The sequence below is a fragment of the Myotis daubentonii genome, chromosome 6 (assembly GCF_963259705.1).
Source record: "Myotis daubentonii chromosome 6, mMyoDau2.1, whole genome shotgun sequence".
Taxonomy (NCBI): Eukaryota; Metazoa; Chordata; class Mammalia; order Chiroptera; family Vespertilionidae; genus Myotis; species Myotis daubentonii.
Genome location: NC_081845.1, coordinates 15,526,709 through 15,547,200, shown reverse-complemented (window position 1 = coordinate 15,547,200; position 20,492 = coordinate 15,526,709). Strand labels below are relative to the sequence as shown.

The following is a 20,492-nucleotide window of genomic DNA, read 5'->3' as shown; positions in this document are numbered from 1 at the left end:
AGTTGTAGCTTCCTGATGAAGCTGCCCAAATGACATGCCTATAATGCCTGGCCTTCCCTTTGCTCCTTTTCTATTATTAATAACCAGCTAATTACAATGGTATCAAAACTATAGTTTCCTAGTGTGACCTATCAGAGGAGATCTTATGGAAAACATAAAAAGTGAGTCTTGAGACATTGGTAAGATATGCTTATGTGAAATTAAGAATAGAAACATATAAGGTTGAAGAGATATTAATGAAGTATTATTTTGTGACTACCAGTTGTTGAGTGTTTACTCTGCTAGGTTCTTAAATAATCTTACTTTATTCTTATAAAATATTGGGAGGGGTGCCATGCCTGTCTCATAGAAGAGGTCATTGAGGTATAGAGAGTTGAAGTGTTTCCTCATGCCCTGTAGGAGATTCAAAGCCAGGCCTGCCCAATTCTAGAGTCTTCAGGAATGAGATCAAATCTCCCTGCTTCCCAGCCATAGATGGGAAACCACAAGTGGTTCACTTTGGTTGGCATTGGGAGGACGTGGAAAGAGAATCAGAATTAGAAGCATTGCGCAAGATGGTTGGGAGAGAATGGAATTGGAATGACCTGACAGGATAAGTCCGAGGAGAGGAAGTAAAGCTTGGCCTTGGGAGACGGGATGGAGAGGATTATGATGAGGTCAAAGATGCCCCAGATGTAGAATCATGGCATTTATTATTACAGATACCAAAGGTGAGGAATATAGAAGATTATTCAGAGATTGTTGGCCTGAAAAGTCAAAGTGATGACCTAAATAGGGAGTGAAGAAAAGAGTGGATCAGAACTCAATGGAGTAGGTGGGACTGAAGAAGTAGGGGACCTTGAACTCATCACCTATTCTTAAAGCCACAGATGGTATTCAGTTGCAAAGGGGACTATGTGAAGATTCCCATCCAAACATTATTTCTTTAGCACCTACTAAATACCAAGGTTAATACCAGGTATTTTCATGCACATTACTCATTTAATTCTCACAGCAAACTCTCTAAAGTAGGCCTTAGATAATCAATCAAGTATGGAGTTTCAGGGAGAGGTCAGCAGTGGAGATGGGTGGCCAGAGGAGTGAGTGAAATAAGTCAGTGTACAAAGACTGAATATCTTCATGTTCAGCAGCCGTAGGCCACAGGCTCAGCTCAGCACAGCTAAAGAAATAAGAATACTGAAAGATGATGATTAACTTTAACAAATTGAGTGGATGATTCTTTGAAAGGAAAAAGAAACTAATAAAAGAAAAAATTTAAACCTGAGTTAGATTGTATAATACAGACACTAACTGTTACAAGTTTCAGAGGAGAGACACCTTTGATTCCTGACATTAGGGAAGGTAAAATGCATCTAGAACTTGAAAGATGGATAATATTTGCCTATGTAGTAAAGAATATATAGGGCTTGCTTTGTACATGAGTGAAAGAGAAAATGAATGGGACATGACATGGCAGTGCATATAAAACTGATGTATTTATATGACAGCGAGGATGTCAGACTGGCAAGAGGATACATTAAGATTAGAAAACATTGGGAAATAAGACATGATAAGTTAGTGGTGACAGATTACAGACACTTGCTCAATCAGGCAAAGCCGGTATTTGGCGTGGAAGAGAGTCTTTGAAGGATTTTAAATAGAACAATGACATGACACCAGCATTTGAGAGCGTGATCAGGCAACATTCTGCTTAAGTGATTGGAAATGGGATACAGCTTGTGAAATATCACTAAATCTGATGAGCCTAACACATGAGCCTAAAGCACACTTCCTAAGCCATTGTTCACATAAGTGGTAATGGGGGACCAGTCTATAATGACTTAAGCAATTAATTTTGCAACTCAAAATGCTACAAATTGTTTTGACACTTTACATTCATACACATAGAAGTTTAAATGAGGTCTAGACATAAATGAAAACAGTGAAATATGTGTGACAGTTTGTTAAAACCACAGTGTAATATGGAAAGGGCTAGAATTGGACCTGTTTATAACCTAAAATGGAGCAAGAGCTGCTTTTCCGTCTCTGGCTGGTTTCTGTTGTTTTGCGTTGTTTTATTTTCACTCTACAGAGCCAGTCACCTAGTGCACAGACATTTCAGGCAGTGAGAGCAGGTGCTTAAGCCCACAGACTTCAGATCCAGGCTGCCTGGCTTCGAATCGAGGTTCCACCCCTTGCCTGAATATGACTTAGTCAAGCGAATCAGTCTCTCTAGGCCTCCATGTCCTCCTCTGTGGAATGAGGGTGATCGGGTTGCAGCATCCATTAGCCAGTGGTCAAAGTGTTCTTGAGCACCCGCAGCTCTCTGAGTGTTGACTCTTCTTTACTAATTGAACACCTAAAAGTTGCTGCAGGTAGAACTTTGTTAGGAAGAGGAAAACATTTTTTCAGAACCACCTCAAAAAAAATAATATCTCAGACCAATTTTGCCCATTCTAGACACCTGATGTCCTTTAGCCTTGGCTCTAGTACCTATTAGATGTGGATAATAATTAAATAATTTATCATGTTATGTTGAAGAGCTTATAAAAACACCCTGCATTACATACATGCAATGACTTTGGTTTATGTGTCTTCTGGGTGACTTCTAAGAACTATGCTAGATTCTATAGATACAGCAATTAGCAAATAGGGATGGTGCTGACTTCTCTAAAATGGAATATTAGATATTATTTTATAGGGTTAATGTTTGGGTTAATTCACACACACACACTCACTCACCCCACATATACTTAAAACACTACCTAACTAGGGCAAACATAATAAGTCCTATTTAAGTTTATAGTGGTGGTGGGGTAGTGGGCTGCCTAAATATAGCAAAATTGTCATTTTTCTACCCACCATTCTATATCTTCCTGATTTAATTACTGTATATCATTATCATTCTCTCCCTAACAAGTTTTGCCTTTCTGCCTTATACATACCTTCCAGAAACACTTGCCTTTAAATCCCTACTGCCTCATACTTTGCCAGATACATGATGTGTTTATTAAATTGAATTCATGATGTATAGTATTTATCTCGCAGAAAACAATTTATTGATGATCATCCCAAAGCATCCCTCTTTATTCATTCCTAGAAATAATCTTGTTATTTAAAAAGCTGACAGGTTTCTAAGCATTGTAAATAGGCCCTTTATAAAGATTCTTAAAGGAGTTATTGGCACTATCTCTAGAGACAGAGGCTCATAATTAACAGAGCAGGGGTGGCTGTGTGCATCACACACTGCAGGCAGCATACAGAATTAGACAGAGTGACAGGAAAAAGGAGAGAGAACCTATACTTAACTACAGGCGTGCCTAGTTCCTGGGTTTGGCATGCCCCCCTGAAAGTTGCCTTCTGATTTTTTGAACTCTGTGGGAGCTGCTCAAGATAAATGTAGCTGATTTTCATATTTGTCTCAATCAATCCATTAAACATTCTAGTTCTATAAATAGCTGGAATGTACACAGAAATAGATCCAAACACTTCTGAGTGGCAGTGATTCCTCCCATGTTGCTACCACTCTGTGTATGCTTCATGTGATAAAGGGCTTTGGGCCTGGGGAGAAAGCTAGTAAATAAGACTTCTCTCCCCGCAATAGAATGTTGATATGATTTTACTTTCTCTGTGCCCATTAAAGGGAACAAAAGGAAGGCCTAAAGTTTCATTTGTTTACTCACATTCTCAGGATTTTGTCTCCTACCCTTTTGAAAAAGGTGTCAGATTCTAGAGGGATATCTTTGCTGGGAGGGAGTTTTCATTAAAGTGTTGTTTTGGTCAAACTTGTCACTATTAATGGCATGGGCCTGCTATCAGGCAAGAAAAAATTTCTTCTCAGGTAACCTACTGGGACTATTCAAAGCACATTCTAAAACAGTCTGAAAAGGAACAAATAATACAGAGTAATTTGAATAACTTCATGAAAAGCAAGGAAAATTAAGTCTTAATCAAAGAATTATCAAACTAATTAGATGTTATTTATTAATGTGTCATGTCTTATAATAATCTTATCTGTCACTTTATATGCAAGAGTGCAGATTTAAAAAGCATTCTAGTAATTACGTGAATGTATTCCCCTAGTGCTATTCTAAGGTTCATTTATGTGTACCTAGTAGAAAAAGGACAGAGCTTCTAGGACTTTCTAACCATTCAAATAAATACCTTATTTTAAAGATGGAAATTAGTACTCTCCATGCCCATTTTGTATAACCAATTGTAAACTAAGTAGTGTGATATAACTACTTTTAAAGAGACCTCTTTGATAAACAAATATTTCTTATCCATAGCTTTTTTCCTGTATAGGATATTTGTGTAAGACGGCAATAATGAATTTTGCATTAACAGTAATGTTACCATCTGTAAACTGTTCAACAAGTTGCTCAGTACAGTTTGATCAGCTTTATGGCTGCTGTTCTAGCCCAATATATTTCACATTTTGGTTTTCTAAAACATTCTATATTGCAGCAATAATATAATAATTCTCTCACATTTGAAGACAATATATTTTGATTATTTATATCCTCATCAACATCATGTTGATAAACTCAAGGTCACTTGATTAATTTCCAGCAGTCACTGAATCCCTAGTAGGTACTCAATGCTAGTGGTTATAACATGAGTTTCAAAGCAGAAGGAGGTAACCATCTAGGCAAAGATGATTACAATAAAACAATGAACATTATAAAGAAACTAGGGGAGAAAATGGGAAGGTATTAATGAAGTACTAAATAATATGATGCAGATTTTACTCATTATATATGTCTAGAGAGGAGGGGGCACAGAGGTCAGGACGGGCTTCATAAAGCTGTAGGGCTAGTATTTTGTCAATGCTTATCGTCAGCTTTCTTATGATTGTTATTCACTGTTTACAATGAGATCAGCATTTTTTCCTATTTAGGTGGTCAATTTTTTCACCCCAACAGGGAAAAACATGCAGTGATCTAATTTGATGCACTTTTTTAAAATTAATAATACCAAGTGAGCCCGGCTGGCGTGGCTCAGTAGTTGAACAGCAGCCTATGAATCAGGAGGTCATGGTTCGATTCCCGGTCAGGGCACATGCCTGGGTTGTGGGCTCAATCCCCAGTGGGGGATGTGCAGGAGGCAGCCAATCGATGATTCTCTCTCATCATTGATGTTTCTATCTCTCGCTCCCTCTCCCTTCCTGTCTGAGATCAATAATATATTAAAAAAATAATAATACCAAGTTAGAAACCAATATACAGTAAAAAATGAACAGAGGAACATCTCACAACATAGATGTCATCTACCCCACTGTGTGTCCTTTCAAATTAGACCTCATTATACTTCATGTCTGTCCTTTGTCATTCACTTTTTATTATTCCTATCTCTCTAACATCCCCACTATACTATTTTAGTCAATATTTCTGATTTCTGATTGATATGCTGCTTTCCTGAAGGAAAAATTGTCACTTACAAACCACTTTCTATTGAAACTGTCCACAGTGTTTAGGTAATAAGCACGTGCTTAGTGACATGAGTCATTGTAACAATTGTAATCTCGTATAGAAAGTGAGGGAAATAAATAGGAAAAGGACAAAATTGTCATATTAAAACACCCTCTGAAAAACAAACTGATGATTTAATATTTCCTCTCATATGGCAGTTTCATAAGATGTAAACCTTTTCTATTTTCTGTGATGCATGACAATAATTACATTAATAATGATTCCTCCCAGAGGATTATTTTTTGTATAATTATAAATAGCCTCCTGGCAGACACTGGATAAGCAGTGTGTATTGTTTTAAATGCCAAACTAATATTAATTACATACAATTTAAAACAGGAAGAGAAGTTGGATGACTTTCAAATGTGTCATTCAAGTGAGAACATATTTGTAAATTTAATGGTGTCTTTAAGCCTATTAAATAGTAATTATTATCATGTTCCCATTTTATCCTTTATCTATTAAGTGCAAGCATTGAAATATTAAAGTTATGTCCTATGCCTGTAATTGAAAAGGTGTGGAGTTTTGTCATCTTTATTAAAGAACCCAGCAGAAAAAGTCCCCCTAAAACAAAACATCAAGTCATTTTTCTCTTCCTGAGGTATATTTCAAAAAACAGAAGGTCCCCTATTAATTGGTTCTATGCTTCTTCCTTGGGCTTTCTGTGTCTCTTTGAATTGCTTATGAACACAGAATATTTTCATGTGTCAGAGACAATTTTTTAAAAAAGAAAAAGGAAATAAATTTTCCCACTGGTGGAAACAAAGAGTAGGACAGTTGCAAAATCCCTTTCCTTTCCCCAGTCTGGAGTGGTGTGGAAATGGCTAAATGGGCAGTTGAAAAGTGTCTAATTGATTTTATTTTTTATTTTATATGAATGAGATTTCTGTATAAAAGAGAAGCAACACTGTTTTTCAAATGATGAGAATTTGAAATTTCGCAGATATTTAACATTTCACTGGATGACTCCATGGCAAGTAGGACATCTGCATTTTAAGTACATGAGATCGTTTTTATTTTTATGTTTTTTAAATGGAAAATTTAATCCAGCTAATATGTCTTATAAATCTTTTTTTCTACCAACTTTGGCCTTCATACTAAAAGAAAAATATGGAATTAATATTACCTATTTGTCTGCATATTCCATCTCCACTGACTCCTCCAGGCCTCACCCTATGTACAAATATGATTTGGTGTGGAGTTGAAAGAGATATTGTTCAGATAACTAGAAAAAATATATTTGAGGAAAGAAGAATTAGTAATTCTGAAAGTTTTGAAAACATACCAGTTGACAATGTATTTAGAATTGTGACAATGAGGCCAGGTAATAAGGAAATTTGTCTTAATGTACTGAGCCTCTTTGATGGGTTGCTTGAAGTTAATTCAGCATCTAATTAATGTTAAACAAAACATGACTACTGAAGAAAGCTATATAACTTTGTATATTAGGAAATGAATATTTACAGGTCTTCCAATGGTTATGAGTCATTTTTCATAATAGGTAAAATAATTGTCATTTATATTAACTTTCTAAATAGGTATTCAATAGATAGAAAAACCAAATGAAGTCCAAAAATCTTAATCTTAAATTCGTTCTGCTCTCCATGCAGGACATTGGTTTAGCCACTTATCTTTCTAGAGACCTTTTTTCCTTTTCATCTAAAACATTAGGACTTTGAAATAGCTGATTTCAAAAGTTTCTTCTACATCCCCAAACTCTATAATTATGATTTGATGCATCTACTTTTGTTAAGTTCCCAACATCAGGTATTCTGTCATAATCGAGGTACAAGAATAAATGGAACAATGATATGATCTTGAATGAATTTTATTTCCTTTTTTGAGTTGACTAGTCCATGAAATTTTTTCTAGTTCATAAATTGAAGATGAAGGGGAAAAAACAGAAATGTTACCTTTATCATTTTTAATCAAAAGAATGTATGAAATATGTATTTGGCTACTTGTCCTTGCTTTCCATCAAAGTGAATATGCAAATATATAATAACACATGGAAATATTAGGGAAGCTTTTTATAGGAAGCAAAGAAACCTTTCTAGTAGAAACATTTTGGCTTGGAGGATGCTCTTTGATCTTAGAAGTTGAAGTTTTGGTGTTTTAGTAGGGTCACATAGCCAATTTACATAAAATAATCCATTTGCTTAAAACTTTCCAAAATCATCAAAAATATGAGAATTAATTACTATTAAAATATATATTATTAGAATAACCCAATGAAATAATTGTGTCCTCTTCTTCATTGTGTTCTGTATATGTCTTCTGGCAAAACTGAGAACTCATAATTCAAGTGACAAAACAATGAAGCCATTAGTCCATACACAGTATCTAGATGGGTAAATGAAAAATGTGCTGCCCGTATCTGGGTATAGACTTCTCATTTGCTTCCAAATGTTCACGTTAAATTGTGCACCCTTGATCTCTTTCTCTCTCTTCCCACATCAAACTCATTTAAAAGCCCTACTGGGTTTTAGTCAAAATGTCCTCTGAATTAATCCACCTACCTAAGATTTCTATGTTTTTCATTGACCATATATTTAAAACTAGAGGCCCAATGCATGAAATTCATGCAACAGTAGGCCTTTGCAGCCTTGGCTGCCTGGATCCCTCCCTCACAGCTGTGGCAGCTGCAGCCCTGGCTTCATCCTGGAAGGACATCTGGTCTAATTAGCATATTACCCTTTTATTATTATAGATTGCCACCTATTATTCTGAATAGCATTTCTTATTACTCTTTCTTGATACATTTTAAAATAGGGTACTTATTTCCATTTTACTTATTTAGTTGATGTGTTTTGTCCCTTTCAATAGAATCTCAGCTCCATGAACAAGGTGATTTTGTCTGTACTGTTCACAACTATAACTCCATGTCCCAGTACTAGCAGGCACTCTACAAATATTTATTGCACGAATGGCTAAATCTCCACTGAAACACACCCAGTGTAAGCCCACATCATCTCTCATCTGGTTTATTTCAATAATCTCCAACTGATATCCTACTGTCTCTTATACCCTTTTTTTTTTTCACAAGCATTATTTTTGTTCACACAATAGCCAGTGACCTTTTTCAAAAGCCTATAGATCATACTAAATCCTTTACAAGTTTACCATTGGCCTTAGAACACTGTCCCAAAAGCTGTTCCAAACATAGTGGAACCACCTAGAATGCTGTGATAAGACCCTGTCTCTGCTCTCCAGCCCCTCTGACCCTCCAGCAAGCTGGGCTGGTTCCTGGCTTAGGCTGTTTGACTTGCTTTTCCCTGTCAGCAACCCGTTTATTAGAGATCGTCCTGTGGTTCACTCTTTCTTATTCAAGTCAGAGCTCAAGTGTACCGCTCTGTGCGAGTGGGCACTCCATACATTACACAGTCTTGTGCAGTTTGTGTGCTTACACAAAAGGCCCCACACTCCGTTCCTTTCCTGGCTGGAGACAGCTTGCCTTGGACTGGGGCGGCAGCTGCCCAGGCGAAGAGTTGCCTCTTAGCTTTGCACGAAGCAAGTCCTTCTGGCGAAAATCAAAATCGCCTCTGTGAACTGCACACGCCCAGAGAGGGCGTGTTTCCCTAATTCTCACAAAGCTCCGTATATAGGGCGTCCCCCCAAAAATGTATACACGCTTTAACAGCTGACAGCTCAATTTTGAAAATGAATCTGTTTTAATAAGTACTGTCTTTGTAATTATCAAAGTGTGTGTATACACGGCGGGGACACCCTACATTTAGTCCAACCCTGCTTTGTGGAAGCCCTGCCCTTCACCAGAGCATCATCTTGCTCCCAGCCTCCTCTGCCTCCTCTCTGCTTTCATGTTTCTCCCTGTACGAGGTCTAAAACGGTCTGTCTGGCTTATCACCCGCCTCCTCCATCTCTAATGTAAGCTCTGGAACAACAGGGTATTTCTCCATCTTCACTGTGGTCCTTCAGTGGTTTTATTTGTACTGTTATGTCCATTAACACTTACCATAACTAGGCTGGATCAGACACCACTGTTCTTAGTTTGCCTTGAAACAACTGAGAATTAAGTAATAATTGCCTGTTTACTGTCTCTCCCCTCCACTATACTGAGTTCAAGGAATGCAAAGTGCATGTGTAGAATTTAGCAACACGCAAGGGGGAGAGATGAAGATGCTTATTATTACATTGAAAACCTCCTTGATACACCCACCTAATACAAACACCAGAACTTCCTCAGATGTTTCCCTTATAGGTAAGATTATCTTCTCATATGCAAATTTGCAGACCTGGGATAGATGGGATAAGTAGGGAGGAGTGGTTGATACCCCAAATCCCTCCCTCCATTTTGTACTTGGTCCAAATATACAAAAGACTCTCGGTAAGGAAACTTAAACGTCAAGGTGTCCTTACTGTCACACAATCACATGTCTCAGCCTAATATATAAAGCCATATTTTCATTTAATTTTAGTATTTATTAAATTTTAAATATTAAAAGTATTATTCCATATGTTACAAAAATAGTCATTCTGGGAATCTTTTTCTGACGCATAAAAGTAATGCAGTATCATTTTCTTACTAAATTCATATCTTCCCATTTTACCTTTCATCATAGATTTACAAATGCCTTCTATGAAACTGAAAGAAAAAATTGAGACAAGAATTTGTAGTGATTTCACACTTTGTATATATTTTTTAATTTAAATGGATTTTAACTCTATGATCACTTACTAGAGTGATACCTTGTCCATCCCAGGATCCACCACCATTCATTGCTTGCAGTTCGGAGGCCTTTCAAAGAGTTTGAAGTCTTCTGATGTACTCAGTGCCTCTAAAAATGCAATAGTGACCTAAGGGATGAAATATCGAGCATTAGAGGAAAAAGTACCCTCAACATTTGTTTCAAGATTTAAAGGGTTGATTCAGTTATCTAGAAATGATTTTTAACCTGGGAATCCCCTTTACTAAAGAAATTAGACAAATTAAACTTTAGTATAGCATTTCTTTTTAACTCATGCAATCTGAATTCAGCTCACAGCTGCCCACATGAATTGATATGCTGAGTAATCCCATTCATTTTTTCTAGCAAAATAAAGAAATATCAAATAGTTTATACCATTAGTAGGAACGCACACTGTAAACTATCCCCGGTGAAATTTGACTAAACCCAACGCAATCAAATTCACTTCTATCAGAAAGACTTCAAAACAATAAAATATTGGCCACTTATAAACATGTCATTCAAATTTATGGAAATAATTCAGCAAAAATCACTCAAGGAACAAAAATAAAGCCAATTCACTGTGCATGAATGTCAGAGGGATCGCCAGGTGATAGCTTGTAAAATGAAGGACACCTTTAGAGTCCCAGTGTAAATTTCAACAACCTAAATATGTCCTTCAGAGAGTAACAATCCTCAGGAATTCCAAAGGAATAAACTCCTAATAAAATTATAATCATCTTTCCTGTAAATGAGTTGTGCTATTTTGTCATTTTTAATTTTATCTGTTATGTCTTTGTTTTCCCCAAAAGTCTGTTTCAAGTCCTCTCATGAGAATAGATGGGCTATAAACTGTAAATACATCATTGGGAAAAGAATTGATATTTTGAGTATTATATGTTGGCTGGTTTTTTAAAAATATATTTTATTGATTTTTTACAGAGAGGAAGGGAGAGGGATAGAGAGTCAGAAACATCGATGAGAGAGAAACATTGATCAGCTGCCTCCTGCACATTCCCCACAGGGGATGTGCCCACAACCAAGGTACATGCCCTTGACTGGAATCGAACCTGGGACCTTTCAGTCCATAGGCTGATGCTCTATCCACTGAGCCAAACCAGTCAGGGCTGTGTTGGCTGTTTTATCACTTAATCCTCATTTCATAAATTGATGCTTGGAATCTTCAGATTTTCAAGCTCACACAGATTACAGGTGATGGAGCCAAAACTCTCACTTATAGCCATTTGATTCCAAGCATAAAGACTTTATACTAAATATTTCTTTTATTATAAAATTCTATCAATATAATATTCTATTGATATAATTTATTACATATTATTGTATATTATTTGTAATGTATCCATTAATAGAGCAAAATAATCCCTAATTTCAATAGCATTTTCTGACATTATTTGAATGTGAATAAATACTTTTCTATAAGTCTGTACTAAAGTCATGCATCTTGCTCAAGCATGGCATGCCTGATCTGTTTTGGTGCCTCCCGGCATAACTAGAACTTGTCCAGAGCTAATCATTCCCCTACAGGGGCTGCCGGTCACTGCCATCTGCCTTTTTCTTTCTCTTTTTGTTGTGACTCCTCTTCCCCACCACATCCACTGCCCCACAATAATACAGTCAGCCACACTGGAGAGCGTAACATAGTTCATTACAGTTGGAGAGAATTTCTGATAGAAACTGGATATTGTACTTTATGCCAAAATCACTAGGTTGTGTGTCTTAATAATTCTACATATTTTGGCTTTTTTTAACACCAGATTCTCACTGTCTGGAATCCATTCCTCTTCCCCCTCTCCCCCCACCTTCTTTACCTGATAAACTCCATTTAGGCTGTTAAATGCACATTCCAATAAATCTCAGGAATCTGTCTACAACGTCTTCTCTGTATATATTATTTCCCATCACCACTCTGATTATAATGATGTGCCTGTGAGTCTGTTTTGGCCAGTATATTGAGAATTTCTTTAAGCAAGGGTTGCTGTTTAATGGTGCTTCAGTGCTGATGTATAGTAAGTGCTAATTAAAAAGCAAAAATAATGACATGTATCTTCTCCAGGAAAATCTAAGAATATTTTATAATACATATTATGAATACTTTTCCAGGGAAAGAATTTTATATATTTTGAATTAATTTCTAAAGACTGTATCGACTATAAAAGATTATGATGATATACTCACTGCTATTTATGGAAGCTTCTGATAGAGGTAAAAACAGCTTAGGTTGAACAAGCACTATTCTATGAAAGTATTTTTGAAAGCTTCAGTATTTAGAAACAATGGAATTATACTCACGGCCACTTTATTTGAAGCTTTAGTCATTTAATTGACTCTTCCCCAAATCTAGACTCCCCCTAGATTTTAACAATTACAAAAAGACATTCTGTCTTGGTAGTATTTTTTCAAAAACAGCTGTCAAGCAGGATCTGGGAGCAAATCTTTCCACAGGTATATGCCCCTGTGACTTACAAAGCAGGTGGGAACAGAGGGGAGCCTCACTCCTCTGTCCTTTCCCAGGGCAGTCATGGCCCCCTAACGCGAGACGATGCTTTGCTCGCCTTAGTCAGAAATCAACTTTAAACACCTCAGATCCAGAGCGTATGGAAATCCAGCCCCACTTCTTAGGAGGTGAATGTCCTACACCCCCATTTGCCTCTGTTTTCAAACTGTAAAATGAAAATTATACCCTAAGAATTTTGCGAAGATTGACATGCGACAACTAGTTGAGACTGTCCCAGGCACACAATAAGCACTGTACACGTTAGCTGGGGAGGAAAAGGTGGAGCAATCTGTTTTTAGAGTGCTCAGCCTTACCTTCCCTTTGCTTGCTAACAAAAGAACTTTCTAGTTGCATTATGTCTCTATCAAATCTGTGCTGGTGAGGAAATAAATTTAATAATAATATGGATTCGTATTTTTCTAGGTATACAGCCTGCATGCTATGAAACAATGTGTTTTGATTTTATACCTGCTTGAACATGCTCCTACCAATTCGCTCTAATAACTAGAAGAAACCCCTGTAGTGAAAGGAGAATAACCTCTCCTTGGCTTGAGGGTCTAGGCCTGGAATTCTGCCCTTCTCATCACAACAGAGGGTGGTGTGTGCAACTCGGATGCTCCGCTTGCTCATCTGCAATTCACCAGAGCGAAGTAATTTTGATGAATTCTAAAAAAGGAAAACTTCCAGTAAGCAGGCAGGTCTGCTGACATTTGATAATATCTAGTTGTCAGTGAGATTTTAGAAGGTGCATATGCCCACATCGATTCCTGGATGAAAATGTACCATACAGCAGGAGTTTATAAAATGAAAATTAATGATAAAACATTTTGCAAGCATTTCATATGGAATCGTATGTTAGTTAATGTTTACAGTTCATGGGCCGGGTGGTTTTGCTTAATTAAAGAACTCACTTGGGATAAGGAAGCATTCAGAAATGATTGTAGATTTTTATACAGTTCATAATAAGCCGAGAGACTTGAGGGAGCATTACAAGCCTCTACAAAACTGAATATATTTTTCCTTTGGCCCATTACTTACTTCATTGCGGATCATTTATTTTGGCAGGAGAAGATGTACCTGTTCAACATCAAAAGGCCTATGAATTTTAAGCTTCTTTTATATCATTTGAAAAATTTTACTTAAATGAAAAAATGGTGATTCCTCTAAGCTTCTGTGATTTTAGGTTTTATAATTTAAGTGCATATTGAAAATAAATTACCTTATTTGGTTGCATGTAGGGTTTTCATTAATGAAGTCCAGTAAATATATTTAACATTGTGTATACTTTTATGAAAAGAAATATATTCAGAAATGGCTCTGAAGATAGCTGCATCTGTGTCTGTATCTACTTAAAGATCTCAGCTAATAACAATTTGCCTATTGCATAATAATATGGATTTATATTTCAGCTTATGAATTATGCATGCTTGGGGAAGATCAGGTTATTTTAGTTGTGGATATTAAATCTGTTAATACTTTTTTTCAATACCCACTTCTGATTGTGTGCACAGGACAAAGCCCAGCCATACCACCTCTGCTACCAACAGAACAAGCTTCCAGAACCACTCCTGCTTCACCTGCTCCTGAAGGCAAGTATTCTATTTAGTTTTTCCAAACATCTTCTATATCGTAGATAAAGTATAATGTAGAGGAACAAAACAAAAAATAATACCGGCAACAACAAAATTCATGTTTTCTCAAGTAATTTTTCTTTTGTCTATATACTGCATAGCTATATAGTTAATTTTTCCTTAAATTACAGTTTGCTCCTTTTTAGAAAACCAAAATTTTCCTCTTAAGATTCTATCCTATAATCCCAACTTCTATAAGAATGACCAGCTTTGTACTCTAAAAATCAACCAGAAACTATAGGGAAAATGGATAGGTATATGCCTTTCAATTTTTGCAGTTTTATCACAACTTGATTAATTCAGTGTCTTACAACTCTGGTGCCAGGGTTTCTGGGTTTGAATCTGAAACCTACCCCTTACTAGACATGCAAATTTGGAAAGTTACTTAAATTCACTGTTCATGAGATTTGTCATCCCTAAAATGGAACAAGAATAACCCTAATCTAATAGAGTTATTGTGAGGATGAAATTGTGTGTGTGTGTGTGTGTGTGTGTGTGTGTGTGTGTGTGTGTGAGCTTTATGAAATTAACAAACTACCAATAATAATTTATTCTTTAAAATGTAATGAAAATCAGCAAAATTAGAGGATGGGAATATTATATCCAAAACAAACATGCTAGAAATTTAATACAATTTTTTAAGTCTTCATTTACTCATTTGACTATTCTTTAATAAATTCCAACCAATGGGATAATGTCAGATATTGTCCAAAGTACTAGGGATTCAGACATTAATAGAAATAGTCCCTGTCCTACCAAGACTTAGTTTACAAATGTAAAATTAAAAGTAGTTAAATGCCGGGGTCCAAACCCAGCAGGTCCAGGGGTCCCCAAAGGCGTGGACGGAGTCGGCGAAGAAGGAATGACACGGAGACAGCGTTCAGTTGATCAGCAACCTAGCCAGGATCTCTAGCCCGGATCTCCAGAGAGGTTCTGCTTCGGATCTCCAGCGAGGTTCTGTAGCCATGTTCCCTCACTAGGTTCTCCAGCCAGGTTCTGTGTCCATATTCTCTTGCTAGGTTCTGTCTCTAGGCTCCGAGGCCAGTCCCTCTCCAGGATCCTCCGGCATGCTCTCTCCAGTGAAGTTCTTCTGTCTCTAGGCTCCGTGTAGGTTCTGTCTTCTTGATTCTGTTCTAAGTTCTGTGTTCTAAGTTCTGAGAGTTCTGTCTTGTTACAACTGTATTTATACCAGTTGATTCAATCCTATCAATCTCTATTACAAAGGTTAGGGCGTTTCTTATCTCCATTCCAGGGAGAAAAGATTATGTGGTTTAAGCATGATTGTTCGTAGTTAAAGGGATTAATTACCCGCCTGGCACTTAGTTGAGGGGTTTTATTCCCTTCCTAACTTCAGGGGAAAATCCCTACCTGGGGATTCAACCTTTCTCGGAGAGGTGACTTTGGTTAAAACACAGCGCCAAGAAGGTGAGCAAACATATTAAGAACCGTATGCCATATATGCCAGGTCCCTTGAAACAGCAAGGATGGACCGGCTCCCGGCAAATTCCCCCTTTTTTATTTTTTAAAAGCAAGCATTAAAAAGAAAAACCTGAAACGCTCTCTTGTATCCATTTTAAGAGTAGGATTGGCGCTTTCTGCTATTACCTGAGTCCTGATCTATCACCCCAGGGAGAGCTTGCCAATCCTGCACTTTCCCGGGGTGGAAAGGCTGCAGTGGGGTTAAGGATAAGGCTCCTTGGGCCTACCTTCTCCCATGCCTCTACATTTACCTTTCCGGCACCTTTCCTTCCTCAGAAAAGCATGGACATATTTCTTGTATAAAATGTTCTGTCTGACTGGGAGTAACCTTAATTCCTCTGCTAACAAGCATATATGTTAAAAGATCAATACGGAGTCTTTTTTCTTTAGACTCAGTATGGCACATCTTCTTAATCTAAAGATCAATACAGAGTCTTCTTTCTTTGGACTCAGTATGGCACATCTTCTCAATCTAAGAATCAATACAGAGTCTTCTTTCTTTGGACTCAGTATGGCACATCTTCTCAATCTAAGTTCTGTACTATCCACCTTCTTACCCTACTTATCCTCTATAGGGGGGTCTGTAGCACCCTGGTGGAGTCCTATCCGTCCCGAGTGTGGGGTTCTCAATGTGGGGGGCTTACCTAAGGGAATCCTGGTCCAGGGGTTCCCAAAGGTGTGGACGGAGTCGGCGAAGACTATCCACCCTCTTCCTACGGTGGAGTCCGATCCGTCCCGAGTGCAGGGCGCTTACCTAGGGGTCCCAGTTCAGGCGCCATATGCCGGGGTCCAACCCCAGCAGGTCCAGGGGTCCCCAAAGGTGTGGACGGAGTCGGCGAAGAAGGAATGACACGGAGACAGCGTTCAGTTGATCAGCAGCCTAGCCAGGATCTCTAGCCAGGATCTCCAGCCAAGTTCTGATCTGGATCTCCAGAGAGGTTCTGCTGTTTATTGTCTTGTTACATCCGTACTTATACCAGTTGATTTTAATCCTGTCAATTTCTATTACAAAGGTTAGGGTGTTTCTTATCTCCATTCCAGGGAGTAAAGATTATGTAGCTTAAGCATGATTGTTTGTAGTGATTAACTACCCGCCTGGCACTTAGTTAAGGAGTTTCATCCCCTCCCTGACTTCAGGGAAAAATTCCTACCTGGGGAAACAACCTTTCTCGGAGAGGTGACCTTGGTTAAAACACACAGCACTAAGGGGAGCAAACATATTAAGAACAGTATGCTATATACGCCAGGTCCCTTGAAACATATGCTGTGCAGATGTTTCTTTCCTGCAGCGACTGTGTCAGGCAGCAAGGATGGACCGGCTTCCGGCAGTTAAAGAGGAGCCCAATATAAAACACAAGTAATTAAAGCCAAGTGCACCACTAACTTTTTGCAAGAGAAAAATGGAGGTCTCCCCCAGATCACCAAAGCATCCTATGCACCCTAGCTCTGTCACACACTGAAAGGGACCTGTGTACACACTTGGATACTAACCTGCTTGTCCAAGTTCTGTCTACTCTGTCCAACAGATACCATTTGGCTTTGATCACCTCTTGAGACTAGGGTGACCAAACTTAGAAGGATTTGTTCAGGAAGAGGCCCATGAAGCCACTGACATCAAAGTAGGGGTTTTTGAAGGAAAATTTCAGGGTCCCAGGATATGGAGTGTAAGAGAGAAGAGACTCCAAGTGGCTACAGCCTGTTTTCCCCCCAGACTCTTAGACCCAGGGCAGGCAATAGGTGGAGGGGGCCCAGAGACCCCTATAAAGCACTGAGACTCCAATAGGGCCTGGCTGTTGGGTTCTAAGGGGTGGGCTGATTCCCACCATGTGATAGGAACCAAAAAGTAAGTAAGTGAAATGTACTGTGGAAGATTAGAGAAGGGAGAACATAGCTCTGTGTGGAAGAAGTGAGGAGGACCCCAGGAAAAGTTTCTCTGTAGAGATAACTGAGAAATTTAAGTCCCAAGAAGAGGTGTTCATCATGTAGGTAAGGAAGGAAAGAGCATTACCATTAAAACCACTGGTATAAGTAAAGGCATGGAGATGAGTAAGAACAGAGTTTGGTCTAGAGAAGTATAAGTAGTTCATCATGGAAAGAGAAAATAAGTCATGGAGAGAGTTTGGGGGAGCTTCTAGAAAGATATGCAGAGGGAAGATCATGAACTACCTTGTATAGGCAAGCTTGAGATTTATTTTTATTATAAAACACAAATAGTAAAACAAATCCCAAATACAATCATCCTGCAGGTAAATTTACCAACATTTTTTATTCCGACTCTTTTCTTCCTTTTTATCCTTTTTTAAAAATTCTGATTGCACTTTACGTTGCAAATCCTTGACATCATGCTATTTCACCCAGCTGAGGAATATTTTTTTTTTCTTTTAAAATTTTGATACATTCACATGGTACAAAATGTAAAAGTTGCAAAAAACAATGTAGGGTGAAGTTTTCTTCCTGACCCTATTCCTCAACTACACAGTTCTCCTTACAGCCAACCTATGTCAGTTCCTTCCAGAGACATTTTATTCATATACAAGCACACATATTGCCTTCTCAGCCAAGAGATTTTTATTTTTGTCTCAAGACAATTGCAAATTTCTCATGGATGGAAAAGACGTGTTTGTTTTGAAAGATCAATTCCACTGTCATCTTACTAGTTAGATTGATTGTAGGATCCTGGGAAAAGAGTAGTCCAAATAAATTGTAAATCCTAAACTACACAGTGGTGTAGTGGATGGAGAAAATGAGATGGATCAGCAAGAGATCTGGAAAGAATATCAATGATCTAAGTATCAGATTGTATACAGGTGCTGAGGTAGAAGAAGGAATTAGAATGACTCCAGGCTTTCTGAATTAGGTATACAGATGAATAATAGTGCCATTAACTAAGATGGAAAGCCATTGAAATAAAATAGTCCATGATGAGGAGCAGGAAGGTGATGGGTTCAGTCTGGGACATGAGTTCCCCAGGGGGCATGGAAATAGAATTACTTTTGGTTACACATTTACATTTCACACATTCAATAGCCAGGGAAGGATTTGAATAGTTGGGCAGGTAAAGTTTTCCTAGGGTTACGTTCTGACGCCAGCATGTTCTATGCATTTGTCTGGCCAGATCCTGATCAAGTGTTGCCTAATTCATGGGTATGTTCTCTTCATCTCACATGTATTCAGAATATTATGTTTGTTATACCCATATGCATTTTACATTTGATATTCCAAAACGCTATGAAGTAAACATTATTATTAAAAATTAACAAATGTGGCCATGGGGTTTGTTTATTTATGCTATATTAGTAAATAGCAAGAGTGAGATTTCAGCCCTATGCCAAGAGAACTTTCTATTATATTACTATGGAAACATTGAAGCTTGAGGATTATATGTTCATGTCTTCTGAGTCGTCAAGCAGTTTTGGAAAATGGAGACAAAGTTTTGTGCTTTAGACTTCATGTGGTTTTGTGATAGAAACATCATGTTCTGATGCCAGTCAAGAGTACCCTAGTAATGCTTCTCAAAATTTCATGTGCACATGAATAGCGGGGGTTCTTGTGAAAATGCAGGTTCTGGTTTGGTAGGTCTGGGGTGGGGACTGAGACTCTTCATATTTACCAACCTCCCAAGTATTGCTGTGCTGCCGTTCCTGGACCACATCTGAGTAGCAAACCCCTAGAATATTTAAGAGAGAGGTGGAGAGCAATTTCATATTTCTAAAAATGCTTTTAACTTAGTATTAGTTATTTGAATAACCTATGATGGGCCAAATATTTTTTAGACTTACTGGAATGCCATATGTGAAAGAATTTTGACTGCTAGTTGTCTGGGAGAAAAAGAAAGGTTTTAGGCCAAGTACCTAGGCATTCTAGAAAGGCTCATAAGATAGTAAGAGAAATACCATTGGGAGTGGGGGAAAGGTTACATTATACTTGTAAATTATAGCAACCTATTAAATAGTATGTAAAATATTTTGATTTGGCCATCTACATGAATTGAATAAATTACCATTTATAAATTTTAAATAAACCCCCCATACAATTTGTAAATCAGTACTATATAAATTCCAATATGATAAAATAATTTGTTTGATCATTAAAGACCATAATCGAATGTACGGTTCATGCAATGTTTCATTCCAAGACCTCAAATGAACACTGTTTCTTGAATATTTAGAAAACAGTCCAGATCTAGTCCAGGGTTCAAAACTCTTTTCTCCCATTCATTTCGGCTACAGGCACATTTTATTTGGTCCCCACAGGTCTTGTACTTATTGTTTTTCCCACTGTCTCCATCAACTTTCACATCTCCTTCATCCATTCTCTCACGTGGCTCCAGATTATGTGTGTGTGACAATTATGTGAAGACAATTTTCTCTTGATATAATTTCTAAAAATGTCTGATCAACCTTGGTGTCTTAGTATGCATGGGCACCACACAAAATACCACGGACTGGGTGGCTTAAACAACAGAAATTTGTTTTCACGCTGTTCTGGAGGATGGGAGTGCAAAGTCAGGGTGCTATCATGGTTGGGCTCTAAAGCGAACCTACTTCCTGGCTGGCAGATGACCTTCTTGCTGTGTTCTCACATGTAGCGAGACAGAGCTCCGCTGTCTCCTCTTCCTAAAGGACATGGATTCTATAGGATCGGGGCTCCACCCTTACGATCTCAATCAGCTCCAAAAGGTTCTGTCTCTGGCACAATCACATGGAGGATAGGCCTTCAAGATATGAATTTG

At 37.8% G+C, this 20,492-nt stretch overlaps 1 protein-coding gene across 14 annotated transcripts in view; it reads left to right on the top strand.

Annotated features, from left to right (window-relative positions):
• TRDN (triadin) overlaps positions 1–20,492 on the top strand; it is a 278,614-nt gene that overhangs the window by 99,632 nt on the left and 158,490 nt on the right. For all 14 annotated transcript variants that reach the window (XR_009453395.1, XR_009453394.1, XM_059700238.1 and 11 more), the window contains one exon: positions 14,162–14,239. Coding sequence is in view for 12 of the 14 variants with exons in the window: in XM_059700238.1 (XP_059556221.1) it covers positions 14,162–14,239 (78 nt within the window). In the remaining 2 variants the exon portion in view is untranslated. The remainder of the gene's footprint in view (positions 1–14,161; positions 14,240–20,492) is intronic.